The following is a 13,872-nucleotide window of genomic DNA, read 5'->3' as shown; positions in this document are numbered from 1 at the left end:
ACAGCGGAGCAGGGATTTGGACCCCTAGGTTAAGAGGTGTAGCAGTGGCCAATGAGATTGTTACACACACAGAAAGTTGCATAGTCATGTCAGTCCACACGCAGGTGGCCAATTGAATTACAATTTACCCTACAGTAACTGTTTGAATTAGCCTATCACTCTGGTCAGAATTGGCGTGCAAGTTTGGTGGGCAAAAGGCGGGGTTTACATTCTTTGGTGGTTAGGGGTTCCGCATTCCTATGTGAGCCGATTTCCAGTAAGGGTGTGCTCAACGGCTTGACTAGGGTGGGGGAGTGTCTTAAGCAATAAGTAGGTCATGTGGGGGTTATATATGAGATGGTGGGTATAACACAAAATGGAGTTAGTCTTGCTCTGCTTGTCCAGGGGTAGGGGATTTTTGTTAAATTCCTTGGGTCCCACAGTTTATAAACTTATAAGGGAAGTTCACAAGCACAAAATTTAGGGGTGCCTAGGTGGCTCAGTTGGTTGAGCATCTGACTTTGGCTCAGGTAATGATCTCATGGTTCACAGGTTTGAGTCCTGCATCCAGCTCTATGCTGACAGCTCAGAGCCTGGAGGCTGCTTTGGATTCTGTTTCTCCCTCTCTTTCTGCCCTTTCCCTGCTCATGCTCTGTCTCTCTTGCTCCCAAAAATAAATAAACATCAAAAAATTTTTATTGAAAAAAAAAAACCCCACAAAATTTAAGGTGATATATTGATATGCCCCGATTCGAGAGACCCCCCGAAAACAAACCACCAGAGTCCAGAGTCAAAGCCAAGCGGCAAGGGTCGTTTATTGCAGGTTCGAACCTGGTCCTCCGCACACTCGTTGCCGGTGACACTAAGAGGCCCCGAGCAAGGATCTTACAGCTTCTTTTATAGACAGGCACAAACAAGTTAGGGATTTTTTTTGTGGTTACAGAGCTGTTATTGGTTGACATTTAAATTTGAACACTCAGCAGAACTTGATTGGTTCCCGCCTTTTTTTCAAACCACTCAGCAGAACTTGATTGGTTCCCGCCTTTAGGTCAGACCACAACTGGGCACGCCCTGGCTGGTTCCGGGAATGGCGCGGGGGGGGGGGGGGGGGTGGGGGTGGGGGGGGGTGGGGGTGGGGGTGGGGGGTGGGGGGGTGGGGGGGGTGGGGGGGTGGGGGAGGGGGTGGGAGGTCTTTTCTTTGCAGTTGTGAGTACACCTGGCAATTTTTCTCATAGTCTCTCAATATAACTTCTCAAATGATAGTGATGAGATTTTTGGGGTGATAGTGGGACTTGTGGGGTCTGGAGCTGACAGCTGAGAAAGAATTCTTAAAGATGTCTTTGGTGCCAAAAGGTGATTTTATTGGAGCACGGGGACAGGATCCGTGGGCAGGAAGAGCTACCCTGGGACCATGAGGAGAGGCTGGTTATATACTATGGAGTTGGGGGAGATAAAGTCCAGGGGAAGTTTCCAGTGAGATTTTCATACACTAAAGAAGACTCCCAGGATAGTGGAGGCCTAGCTATATGTCAGTCTAAGGTTGTTTTCCCCCAGCAAAGCATTAACATTAAGACAGCAGGGAGTTCCTGAGCAAACCTTTTACTCTGCCAGCCTCAAGTATTTGTCAATGGGCTGCAGGTTATAAGGAAATTTAGTTCTATCTGCCATTTCCTTCTGTCTTTGTTTCCCACATCACTATGGAGGGGTGATGGGGACTTAGGTCCTGCGGGACTATGATCTCTATCAGTTAACCATTTGTTTTTCTCCTTTCCTTTGTTCTTGGGCAGCCAGGAGTTCCAGAGGAGTAGCACACATATCCCACCTGGGGGTGGGGGGTGGTGGTGTTTGTGGCCTGTCAGCTTGCCTTATGCTCCTTCATCAATCAGAGAAGGGAAGAAATCAAAGGTAAATTTAATTATGAATAATTTTAGTTTTAGGTTAGGAGGTGGGGTCACGCTTCATAATACCTTTATAAACAAATGAACAACCGTTTGATATTTGTTTTTCTCTGCTTGACTTACTTCACTTTGCATAATACATTCTAGCTCCATCCATGTCATTGCAAATGGCAAGATTTCTTTCTTTTTTTTTTTTTTTTTTGATGGCTGAGTAATATTCAAATATATGATTTCACTCATATGTGGAATTTAAGAAACGAAACAGATGAACATATGGGAAGGGGGAGAGGGGAAGAGAAGAAAGGGAAACAGCACAAGAAACTCTTAATGATAGAAAACTAATTGAGGGTTGATGGAGGGAGGTGGGTGGGAGATGGGCTAGATGGGTGATGGGTACTAAGGAGGGCATTTGTGATGAGCACTGAGTATTGTATGCAGGTGATTAACCCTGAATTCTACTTCTGAAACCAATATTGTACCGTATGTTAAGTAATATGTAAAAAAATAAATAAAAAGAAAAAGAAAAAAGAAAACACACACATACACAAACAAAAAAAACCAATGAACAACCTAACAAAAAGAGATGAAATAAAGTAGTATATATGATAGTACATTATGAATAGGAATTAGGAATAATTCAATCATATGCTTCTGATTTCCTAAGCCAGGAAAAATTAAAAAGGCAAGAAAGTAAGAAAGGAAGGAAGAAGGAAGGAAAGGAAGGAAGGAAGGAAGGAAGGAAGGAACGAAGGAAGAAAGGAGAAACAGATGGCAAAAGGGAGAGAGGAAGAGGGGACAACTCCTTGGAACAATTTCTAGATAAACGAAATGTTCAGTGGTAGGGGAATTGTTAAACTATGTCCTATTTTGTTCTTTATATAATATTATAGAGACTAAAATATTTTTGGAAATAGAAGATGCTTACTTTATGAGAAGTAAAATTACAGAAATAAAATTGCTTATAAATTATAATCATGGCTATATATAACAATGTACCCTAGAAGTACCTGGGTGACTCAGTTAGTTGAGCATCTGACTCCTGATTTTGGCTCAGGTCATGATCTCATGGTTTGTGAGTTTGAGCCCTGCATTTGGCTCTGTGGACAGTGGAGAGCCTGCCTAGGATTCTGTCTTCTGCCTTTCTCTCTGCCGCTCCCCTGCTCTCTCTTTCTCTCAAAATACATAAATATGAAAAAACCTAAAATACAAAAGAATGTACCCTAAAGACAGTTCTCATAGAAAAATTGGGCTGGGATATACCTAAATGTTAATAGTGGTTTTCACCGTATAGTAGAACCATTTCACTCTATTTTAATAATTCCTAATTTAAAAATATTTGAAGAAAAATGTTAGTATTTTACATGAAGTAATAATACTTTATGATTTCAACACAGTAAAAAATAAAGTGAAAAATAATCTAAACTGCACAGCAGTGTTCATGGAATATTTTCAGTCTTGTCTATAACATGAAGAAAAATAAAGAGATATTGACTTGCTTCATAAATCCGTGTATTGCAAAAATATATGCAAATATGAGACAAATATCTAAAAAAATGGAGTCCTCATAAATCGTAAATTTAATTAATCAAATACTAAGAATTTAATATTTGATAAATGCAGCTTTTAAAATGCCATTCAATGAGAAAGGCAAGTTGACTGAAAACTTTTGAAATTTCCAAAGTAGAAAACAGATCTAAAATAGGACAAAATGTTGGAAAAGCTGCAACAGGTCTATCTTACATGACATTCTGAAATTAGAGAACAAGAGACATTCAGTAGATGTTTGGTTAGTGGAGGTGATTATTAGGCAAAATTGCTTTAGCCAAATTTCCTTTAGGAAACCAACAAAAAGTAAAGAACAAAATCTTAGGTGGATTTGCTGGATCAGTGGAAGACCCAGGGGAGGCCTGCAGAGGGCACTACTGCGTGGGAAAAGAGGCACTGTAAAGTGCGTATGAGGGGTACAAAAAGTAAGAGGGAGGCTTAAACAGCCTCTTTCTGAAGGCTGCCTAGTATTTTCCAGTTACCAGAGTTTGGAGAAAAACTCACAGGCTTCTTGGAACCCCAAGTTATAATATTTGCCTTGGAGTAGCGTTACAGAAATCACATTTGTTCTTTGCCTACATTTCTATGCATTCACGGGTGGGGGGGGGGCAGTGAATGCCTGAGATCCATCCTTTAAGCTAAGCAAGAGTTGCTCTGCAGGGCAGGCACAGACCTAGGTACCTGAAGAGTATGAATAAGAATAAAAAGGAGAAGGAGAAAAAGAGGAAGCAGAGGAGTCAGTGGTGGGGGCACCACAGCCACGTTCTGATTCTGGCAGGAGCAGTGTGTCGATTTTCAGCGGTCCTGGCATCACTGTGATTCCTCTTCTCAGTGGTCCTGGCCCTGGTGCCCTCCCCTCCCAAGAACACAGCAGCCAATGTAGAACTATCAGCTTCAGTGTAAGGTTGGAATGACTTCTTCATTCTTTTTTGCTTCTCTAAGACCCCCTCCATCCTTTCCCTTTTGGCCATCCTGTCAGTCCAACAACTTAGAATTAAATCCACTTTCATTTAAGGTATTTTAGAGTAAATTACAGTGTCTGTGTGGCTTAATATTTGGATTTCTAAGATTTCTAGGATGCTTTGGCAAATGGTTTTGTGTAGATGTCTAGGATGCTTTGGTTTTATGCAGTTTTTCCGATTAGTCTTCTCCATGACCGTCCTTTTCCCCCACCCCCTCAGGAAATTCCTACCCAGGTTTCTCTCTCTGCACTTCTTTTCTAAACCTCATCATTTTCTCCAGAACAAGATCTACCATACTTAAGCCTTCTGAGCCACCTGTAAAACCTAGAAGGGGAAACTTGCAGGGCTGCTATAGGACCCTACAATGAATGAAATTCTCTGGCATTTGCTATAATGCTTCATAGGACTTGTGGAAGGTGTCTGCGGGCCTGGAGTTTAGCCCCGCAAACTGACTTCCTTTCTCAGACATCTTCAGCTGCATCTGCCTTGCCTTTAAGACCCTCTTCAATCAGAGTTTATCCTAAACCCACCTACCACTCACACTTCCACAATCTCAAGCCTGTATCTTTCTTCCTTTAAAGACTTTGTAGCAAAACTTTACCCCCAGGTTCATACCCACAGGAATCCATGTAAGACTTCAACACAAACAATTTCCCCAGTGCTACGCATTTTGTTAATGTCTTGCAAACAAAAGGAATAATATATATCTGTGGCTGTAACCAAATTACTTTAATTGAAATAATTACCTGACGCATGTTTTCTGCCTCTAAGAAAGAAAAATATTAACCAAAGCAAGAAAATACTTGCTGCTATTTTTTTGGTGCAATTCCAAACAGAGGCAGCTTTAAAAGATATTTTGTCATATCTGACTTTATGAGCAAACAAAAATTTTCCTTAATGCTTATTATTCAGGTATTTTGCTATAATTCTGTCCTGCTTCCCAATCATCCGCTGCTTGTCATCTGCTACCTGAGATGTTGTAAACTTTTCTGCAACATGTTTTTCAGAGATGCTTTTACTTCCTTGTTCTTTAGGCTATAAACAAGGGGATTCACTAGGGGAGTGACCACACTGTACTGAATGGAAAAAACCAACTCCCATGGGGAACCTGAGGTTGGCATGAGATAGCGAAGAAAACCTGAGCCGTAAAATAAGCTCACTGCGGTGAGGTGGGAGGAGCAGGTGGAGAAGGCCTTGCTTCTGCCTGAGGTGGAGGTGATGCTCAGGATGGTGGAGACAATACGGGCGTAAGAGAAGAAGACCAAAATGAAGGTCCCAAAGGCATGCAGGAGGGCAGAGCCGAGCAGAACTGCAAAGTTATCAGAGCTATTGGAACAGGATAGAGGGAACAGAGAAGGAATCTCACAAATGAAGTTGGAGATGACTTGCGTCTCACAGAAGTCCAAATTCCAGGCTAGGAGGGTATTGATGAAAGCATCCAAAAAGGCCAGACCCCAAGATCCCCACGCCAGTCCCACACACAGCTCATTGCTCATCATCTGACCATAGAGTAGAGGGTAGCAAATGGCAGCATAGCGGTCATAGGCCATGACTGCAAGGAGGCAGAGCTCTGTTCCCCCAAAGGCAAGCACAAAGAAGGCCTGGCTCAAACAGTCTTCCACTGAGATGGCTTTCTTCTCAGACAGGAGGTTCTCTAGCATCTTGGGCACAGTGACCGAAGAATAACAGAGATCCAGGAAGGAGAGGTGATTCAAGAAGAAGTACATGGGTGTGTGAAGGTGAGAATTGGTCCTGATAACCAGGATTATCAACAGGTTCCCTGACAGAGTCAGGAGGTAAACTACCAGGAAAAGCACAAAGACTAGAGCCTGGGTATGATGATCTTCCGGGACTCCAAGAAGGAGAAACTCAATGATGGTGCTGTGATTTACCAAGGCCATTTAAAGATGATAATACTTTGGAAGAAAACACAAAGAGAAATAATATATCAACCATCTCCTCTGTCAACCCAAAGCTTCTACTTATTCTATGTACATACACTTTTTTTTCTTCATCTGCTCATTATTGCCATACTTGTTTAATATCTCTCATGCAGTCCCTTGAAGCATGCATGGCCTTCCCTTTTCTGATTTCCTGGTGTATCAGCCCTGAATATTCTGTGCTTTTTCCATTTGTTGCTCTTTTCTTACAAATAGCTCTAGAGAAATTCACATAATTTTTCAGATCTGACCCTTGAATAATTTTTATCTCTTTAAACTGGGCCATTGATCTTGTTCTATAATGTTCTGCTCAAGAACTCATTTTCTGTAGAAGATGCTGTAATCCTGTTTTCCTCAGTCAGTCTTTCACCTTACATTCAAGACTTTGTAATAGTTTGTTACTAATTAATTATGTACATTTGTGTTATCTTTTTTCTCTTTATTATTTTGCATATATTTGGAACATTTGATCTTAGAGATAATTTTGAAAGCTGTGTGTGTGTGTGTGTGTGTGTGTGTGTGTGTGTGTGTGTTAGGGAGTTGAGATAAGGGAGGAAACTACCAAACATTTTATAAAGTTACAAAATATAGCCAAGAAATAATAAAGGTAAAACAGAACTGAGTTGTTCATCAAAAGAAACCACTAAAAAAAGAGAGAAGTCCTAGCCATATCAATCAGACAACAAATCACTGTAGTAATCAAATTGCCAATTGGTGAGGAAGAAGTAAAACTTTCACTATTTGCAGATGACATGATATTCTATATAGAAAACCCTAAAGACTCCACCAAAAAAACAGCTAGAACTGATAAACAAATTTAATAAACTTGCAGGATACAAAATCAATGTACAGCAACTTGTTGCATTTCTATACACCAATAATGACACAGCAGAAAGAGAAATTAAGAAAACAATTCCAATTTCAATTGCACCTAAAATAATGATACCTTAATAAATCTAGCTAAAGAGGTAAAAGAATTATACTCTGAAAACTATAAAACACTGATGAAAGAAATTGAAGATGACACAAAGAAATAGATAGACATTCCATGCTCATGGATTGGAAGAACAAATACTGTTAAAATATCTAACTGTCGAAAAGAATCCATAGATGTAGTGCAATCCCTATCAAAATACCAACAGCATTTCTCACAGAACTAGAACAAACAATCCTAAAATTTGTTTGAAACCACAAAAGACTCTGACTAGCCAAAGCAATCTGGAAAGAGAAAAGCAAAGCTGGAGGCATTACAATTCTGGACTTCAAGTTACATTACAAAGCTGTAGTAATCAAACCAGTAGGGTACTGGCACAAAAATAGACACCTAGATCAATAGGACAGAATAGAAAACCCAGAAATGAACCCACAACAATATGGTCAGTTAATATGGTCTTCCTGGCTTTCCTCACTCATGCTAGATAGTATTTAGGCATCTCTCTATATTCCAAGCCCTCCTGAAAGATCAGATACAGGTTACCTATCAGTTGTGTCCAGTGGGTAATGTGTGGTTTAGGGTGGCACACCAAGTTGATTCAGACTCGGCAGTGAAAAAGAAAAATCAAATGGAAAAGTCAATTTTAATGTGTCTTTCTCATCTCTCTGCTTGCAAAATTCTCTTGAATAAACATCCTCTCTGACTTCTACATTAGTTAATTAAATATATTCAATTTAATTGAAAAAAATTTAAGTACTTTCAATTTGCTGCCTCACTTTGAGCTGATAGTTGCTTCATTCTACCACATTTACATTCAGCATAGATCAGGGCCACACGGCCTGTCAGCAAGGTAGGTAGTACCCTATATTGTGAGATTCCAGATTTTCTCACCCCTGTCCCCAAGATCCTTTGGTGACAGAGTGAGGCCAAAGCTTATTTTAACTGTATAGTGAAGATAAACACAGATTACAAATTCTGCTCACTTACCTTTGAAGAGCGAACACAGTGGATTCAATTCACATTGAAGTCTGAATGACTAGTTTTGAATTTCAGCAAAGGGCAAGAAGACTGGTTTCTTTGCTTACAGGGAGAAGAGTGGTAGCTCCAGCTGGAGCCCAGGGCTTTCCTCTGAATATGATACTTGTTTTGCCAACTTGCCAGGGATAGCTTTAGTACTTCTCAGATGGCCACGTATTGGTATCTTGTCTACATTTTTTCACAATCTATCTTAAAGAGAGGTGCGGCAGGAGGTTACTTGGATTAAATCATTTTAAGAAAAACATTCATTTTATGAAAAAAACCCAGGTGGTTTATATGGCTGGAATTTCACTATTGGGAATTCACATTTCCTGGTATTTTCCCAATATTTCTTAAAATAATCTGTGTCTACATTTAAAATTCAATCAGCTGTGGGAGACATAGCACATTATTTTATTTATAAATTATTAAAATATTAGGTCTAATAATTTTATCCTATTATTTCCAAAGATATAGGTAGCTGAGGATTACTCTACATCTAACACTTCATCTGCCCAGTGTAATCACATGGAAAATGTTGAGAATTGGAAAAAATGTCTGGCAAGGTGTAGTAATGAGGATAGGAGGAAAAACAGTTACTGCTGGAAGAGAGAACTTGTCTGCCCCTAGTTGGGAGGCATCTGGAATGGGGAGAAGCAGTGTGCATAGAAGTTACATTTCACTGACCTTAGTATTTCCCCCTGAAATCTTTTTTTCCTTTTCCTTTTACCATCTACGTTACTGGAGACTAGAACTGATAGGGAGGAAAAAAATTAACTCTCTTTTCTAGCATATGCGATTAGACTTTTATAATATATAACATTTATAATATATAACATATTCTATAAATTCTAGCCATCCAGGAACTCCCTGTCTACTCTGTTGTGTTTCCTCTATATGTCTTCAGAATAGGAACCTCTCACCTGCTTGTTTCAGTCTCCCTTAAACCTGAAATTTCTAGATTAGTGAAAAATTTGTAGGAAGAATGCAAGAAATCAACAAAACCCATTTTCAACAATACTCTGGAAGCACAGACAAGCATTATTGAGAAGATAGTAAGAATGACTGATGACAAAACCCTTGGTGGAGGACAAATCTTTAAAGCCTTGTTTGATGTAACTAACTGGCGGTTAGAGTTCTGAGCTAGGCTCCAGCACAGGGAAATAGTGATGTTTGGGTACGGATGAGAAGGGTGGCCACAAAGAGACAGGAGTAGAAGGTCAGATGAGGAGAGACAAATATAACCTGGAAGTCTCTAGTGGGGGTGGGGATGGGGTGAAGACCATTACAGATACCATGGAGGACATTACCCAGCTCATGACACTTCCTGGCACAGAAGACATCTGTTTGCTCTGGTTTTTCCATAGGGTAAGGAGTCATCCGCAATCAGGTGCTCTTTTTGCAAGAATCAGTACTTCTAGACTCCAATTATTGAGCTAGTAGATATTTTTTTTCTGATGACAATTTTCCTGATGGCAGGAAAATAGACTGTCTCTGATAAACGTGTTTTAAATAACATGTTTCGGTCTTTCTTACTAACCACGGTAGAAAAATACTCAGATTCCTATAAGAGGTATCTGAGAAACCTGTCTCATGTGATCCAGATGAAATCACATGGGCATCTGTTCCTTTAGCTGCCTTTGTGATTCTAAATACTGGGCTAAAGTATCAGTGAAGAAGCAATTTCCGGACATAATCCATTAGAAAGGCAATCAGTAAATTGGCCAGCTGAGTTTGGGGACTCAGGAGACAGATGAATTTCTAAATTCCCTGAAGTCACAGCCAAATGTCAAACTTTAATTAACCAGAAGAGTTGAAACTTGTAAGAATCATAGGGCATTCTCTCTCTCTGTGTTCAGACCATTTGGGTCAAAGCAAACGTCTTGATCCTTTGGTGGATGTCTCGTGGGTTTTGAAAGTCGGAAGGCTGGGTAGCAGTTTCCAGTGGACCTGTAAGGAGCTGGATGGTTCATTTAGGAAATCACAGGGATTTATTTTCCTCCATCCATATGAATGGGGAAGTACACACATTGTGATGATCAAAGGAGTTAATCAACAGAAAATGTATTTTTATATGTCTAATCAATTTTTCCCATCCTAGATTGATAAAGCTTTATGATTCACCCCACTTATGGTATGGCAGACTCAGGCCAACAAAAATTACAACATTCCCACCATCATTGGCATAGGATTTTCATAATTTCATAGTCTCAACAACACTTTATAGTTTTAATCTTTAAAATTTTTGCCAATATGTGAATACATATAAGGTTTTTAACTATAATTCTCACTTCCCTGATTACTAAAGGTTGAGTATGCTTTTATAATTTTTAACATTTTATTTTATCATGGTAAGAACACTTAACATGAGAGCTGCCCTCTTAACAAATTTCAAGTGTGCAACACATTATTTATAGTGGGTACAATGCTGTTCAGCAGATCTCTAGAGCGTATTCATCTTGCTGAACTGAAACTTTATGCCTATTGATTAGTAACTACTTATTTCCACTTCTCCCCATTCCCTAGAAATCACTTCCACTCTTAGATCCTATGAATTTTGCTATTTTAGATAACTCATGTAAATGGACTCATGCGGTATTTTTCTTTCTGTGACTGGCTTACTTCACTTGGCATAATGCCTTCCAGAGTCATCCACGTTGTTGCATATTGAAGCATTTCCTTTTTCTTTTTTTAAATAATTTCCTTCTTTTTAAATGCTGAAGAGTATTCCATTATGTGTCAATATTGCATTTCTTTATCTGTTTGTCCTCTGATAAACATTTAAGTTACCTCCACATGTTGGCTATTGGAAAGAGTGCTGCAATGAGCATGGGAGAGCTAATATTCTTTGAGATACTGATATCAACACTCTTGGATAAGTACCCAAATGTGTGATTGCTGGACAGTATCATAGCTCTATTTTTAATTTTTTGGGGACTCTCCATACTGTTAGCTATAGTGGTTGCACCATTTTGCTTTCCCATCAACAGAGTGCAGGGGCTCAAATTTCTCTACATTGTCACCAACACATGTCATGTTTTCTTATAGTAGCCACTCTGACAGGTGTGAGGTGATATCACTTTGTGGTTTTGATTTGCATTTCCCTGATGATTATTCATATTAAGCACTTATTGGCCATTTGTGGCTAAACCACGTTAGGCCACCAAACAAGTCTCAATAGATTTAAAGAGATTGAATCATGCAAAGTATCTTCTCTTACCACAGAGGCATGAAGCTATAAACCAGTACAGAAGGGAACAGAAAAATTAGCAAATACATGGAAATTAAACTACACACTCTTAATCTATGGGTCAAAGAAGAAACACAAGCAGGGTTAAAGAATACTTTGAGAAGAATGAAAAGGGGACATAACATACCAACTTTATGGCATGCAGTAAAAACGGTCCTGGAGGGAAATGTGTAGCTGTAAATACCTTCATGGAAGGAAAAGACACATCTCAAATGAAGAAAATAATTTTTCACCTTAAGGAACAAAATACAGAAGAGCAAACCAAACCCAAGAAGAAAGGAAATAGATATTAGAGTGGAGCTAAATGAAATAGAAAATAGAAAAACAGGGGCGCCTGGGTGGCTCAGTCGGTTAAATGTTGGACTTTGGCTCAGGTCATGATCTCACAGTTCTCGTGGGTTTGAGCCCCGCATTGGGCTCTGTGCTGACAGCTCAGAGCCTGGAGCCTGCTTCGGATTCTGTGTCTCCTTCTCTCTCTCTACTCCTCCCCCGCTCATGCTCTGTCTCTCTCTCTCTGTCAAAAATAAATAAACATTAAAAAAAAACTTAAAAAGAAATAGGCATTTGACTTCAATGTATATTGAAGCAGCAGTATGTCCTCTTGCAAGTTAAAGAGAGCAGAATTTGAAATCAGTGATTGTCTTTAATTGCAAGGTTTAAACGATGCCTCTCTCTTCCTTGTCTCTAGTCAGAGACATCCCTCTGCCGGGGGCAGGGCTCGCAGATCATGGAAGCTCACGTTGTGCAGGGTTAGCATGGGAAAGAGGTTTTCAAATATTGAATCTCTAACTCTAACTCTAGCTTCTTGAACATTCTTTGGATATGCCGGGGTTTACTGAAGCTGAGTGTTCTGGAACAAAAATGGAATAACATTCAGGTTTATACTGAAAGTTAAATATGGAAAAACTGGGGCAAATATCTAGCCCAAACTAGACAGTATCAGACCTGTAAACACAGAGAACACACTGATGGTTGTCAGAGGGTGGGGGGGGGGGGTAGGGGAATGGGCAATATGGGTGAAGGGGCATGGGAGATACAGCATTCCAATTATGGAATGAATGAATCATGGGAATAAAAGGCACAGCATAAGGAATACAGTCAATGATTCTGCAGTAGTGATGTGTCGGGACAGATGGTAGTAAATACACTTATGGTGAACATTGTGTAATGTACAAACTTGTTGGATCACTATCTTGTACACCTAAAATGAATGTAACATTGTCAATGACAGTAGGAAAAAAATAGCTGAAGCTTTATGTTTAACATTAAAAAAACCCCGAGGCTTAGATTGATAAATCTTGTTTGGGTCTCCAATTTGAACAGCTAGAATTTATATCAACTCTACCTGACTCTGTGTCCAGAGCTTATTCTATTATTGTACAGTGCTGTTTCCAAGTTCCTCCTGAACAAAGTAAAACTTCTGTGCTCAACATTTAAGGATTAACCAATCTTTGTAGTAACACCTACACGTGCAGATACCGTGTTTCACTTGGTCTTGTTTGGGTCCATGGTGCTGGGTAGTTTAAAAGTTCCCTGGATGGTTCTAGCATGCCTCCAGGCTGCAGAATTCAGGGAACACATTTGTCTGAACTGACTTCTCCAGATGCCCTCATTACTCTTCTTCTCCCTGCCTTGACTTTAGCTGATACTTGGCTAAAATTTTTAGCCTTCAAATTCTGACCCAAATGCTACTTACTTTTCAACCTTCACCTTAATTTCTACTTCTTCCATTATATCCATCTTGATTATTTCCTTCTATGCCTGCTTGGGTTATGGAAATAAGTGATATCATGGTTCTTGCTTTTCCACAGTTTTCCTTTCTTTGGTTTCAGTTCCTATGGTCAACCATGGTGCAGAAGCAGATGCTTCTCCTTCTGACCTATTGTCAGAGGATCCACAGGCGTTCATTTTGTAGTGGTTGTGAAGGGCTGGCAGGAGGCTTCTCCTCTGCCACACTCACTGGCACCTAAATATTCCTCTCTCTTCCCTAGCAGGTGTGAGCCAGTAGCACATTTCTGTCCTCATGTGGAGGGTTGCTTAAATCTATTCATCTACACGCATATTCATCTCAGTCAGATAATTTATCAGTTTGTCCACTTAATTAGTCACATATTCTTTCATTTACTCATTCATTCATCTGTCCTACCTGTGAACTCATTCATCAATTCGCCTATGTCTCCATTTGTTCTGCTGGGTGAATACACTTCTATGTCCTGGTTTTCCAAGCATATTTCCCAACATCCAGAACTAAATTCCCTTGCTAGTTTTTTTCAAACCCAGCTTGAAACCTGACCATCACTGAACACTCAGACTCTACTCCTCCATAAGCCTTCCTGCTTGGCAGGAA

At 39.9% G+C, this 13,872-nt stretch overlaps 1 protein-coding gene across 1 annotated transcript; it reads right to left on the bottom strand.

The window, feature by feature from the left end:
* Positions 1-5,349: 5,349 nt before the first annotated feature.
* On the bottom strand, positions 5,350-6,285 carry LOC132660333 (olfactory receptor 8S1-like). Its single transcript, XM_060604350.2, has one exon. It carries the CDS (start codon positions 6,283-6,285, stop codon positions 5,350-5,352), a length of 936 nt encoding a protein of 311 aa, XP_060460333.1.
* Positions 6,286-13,872: the final 7,587 nt, after the last annotated feature.

This window comes from Panthera onca, chromosome B4 (genome assembly GCF_046562875.1).
Source record: "Panthera onca isolate mPanOnc1 chromosome B4, mPanOnc1 haplotype 2, whole genome shotgun sequence".
NCBI classification, from domain to species: Eukaryota; Metazoa; Chordata; class Mammalia; order Carnivora; family Felidae; genus Panthera; species Panthera onca.
Note: the sequence above shows the minus strand (reverse complement) of the source record. Positions and strands in the feature narration are given on the sequence as shown.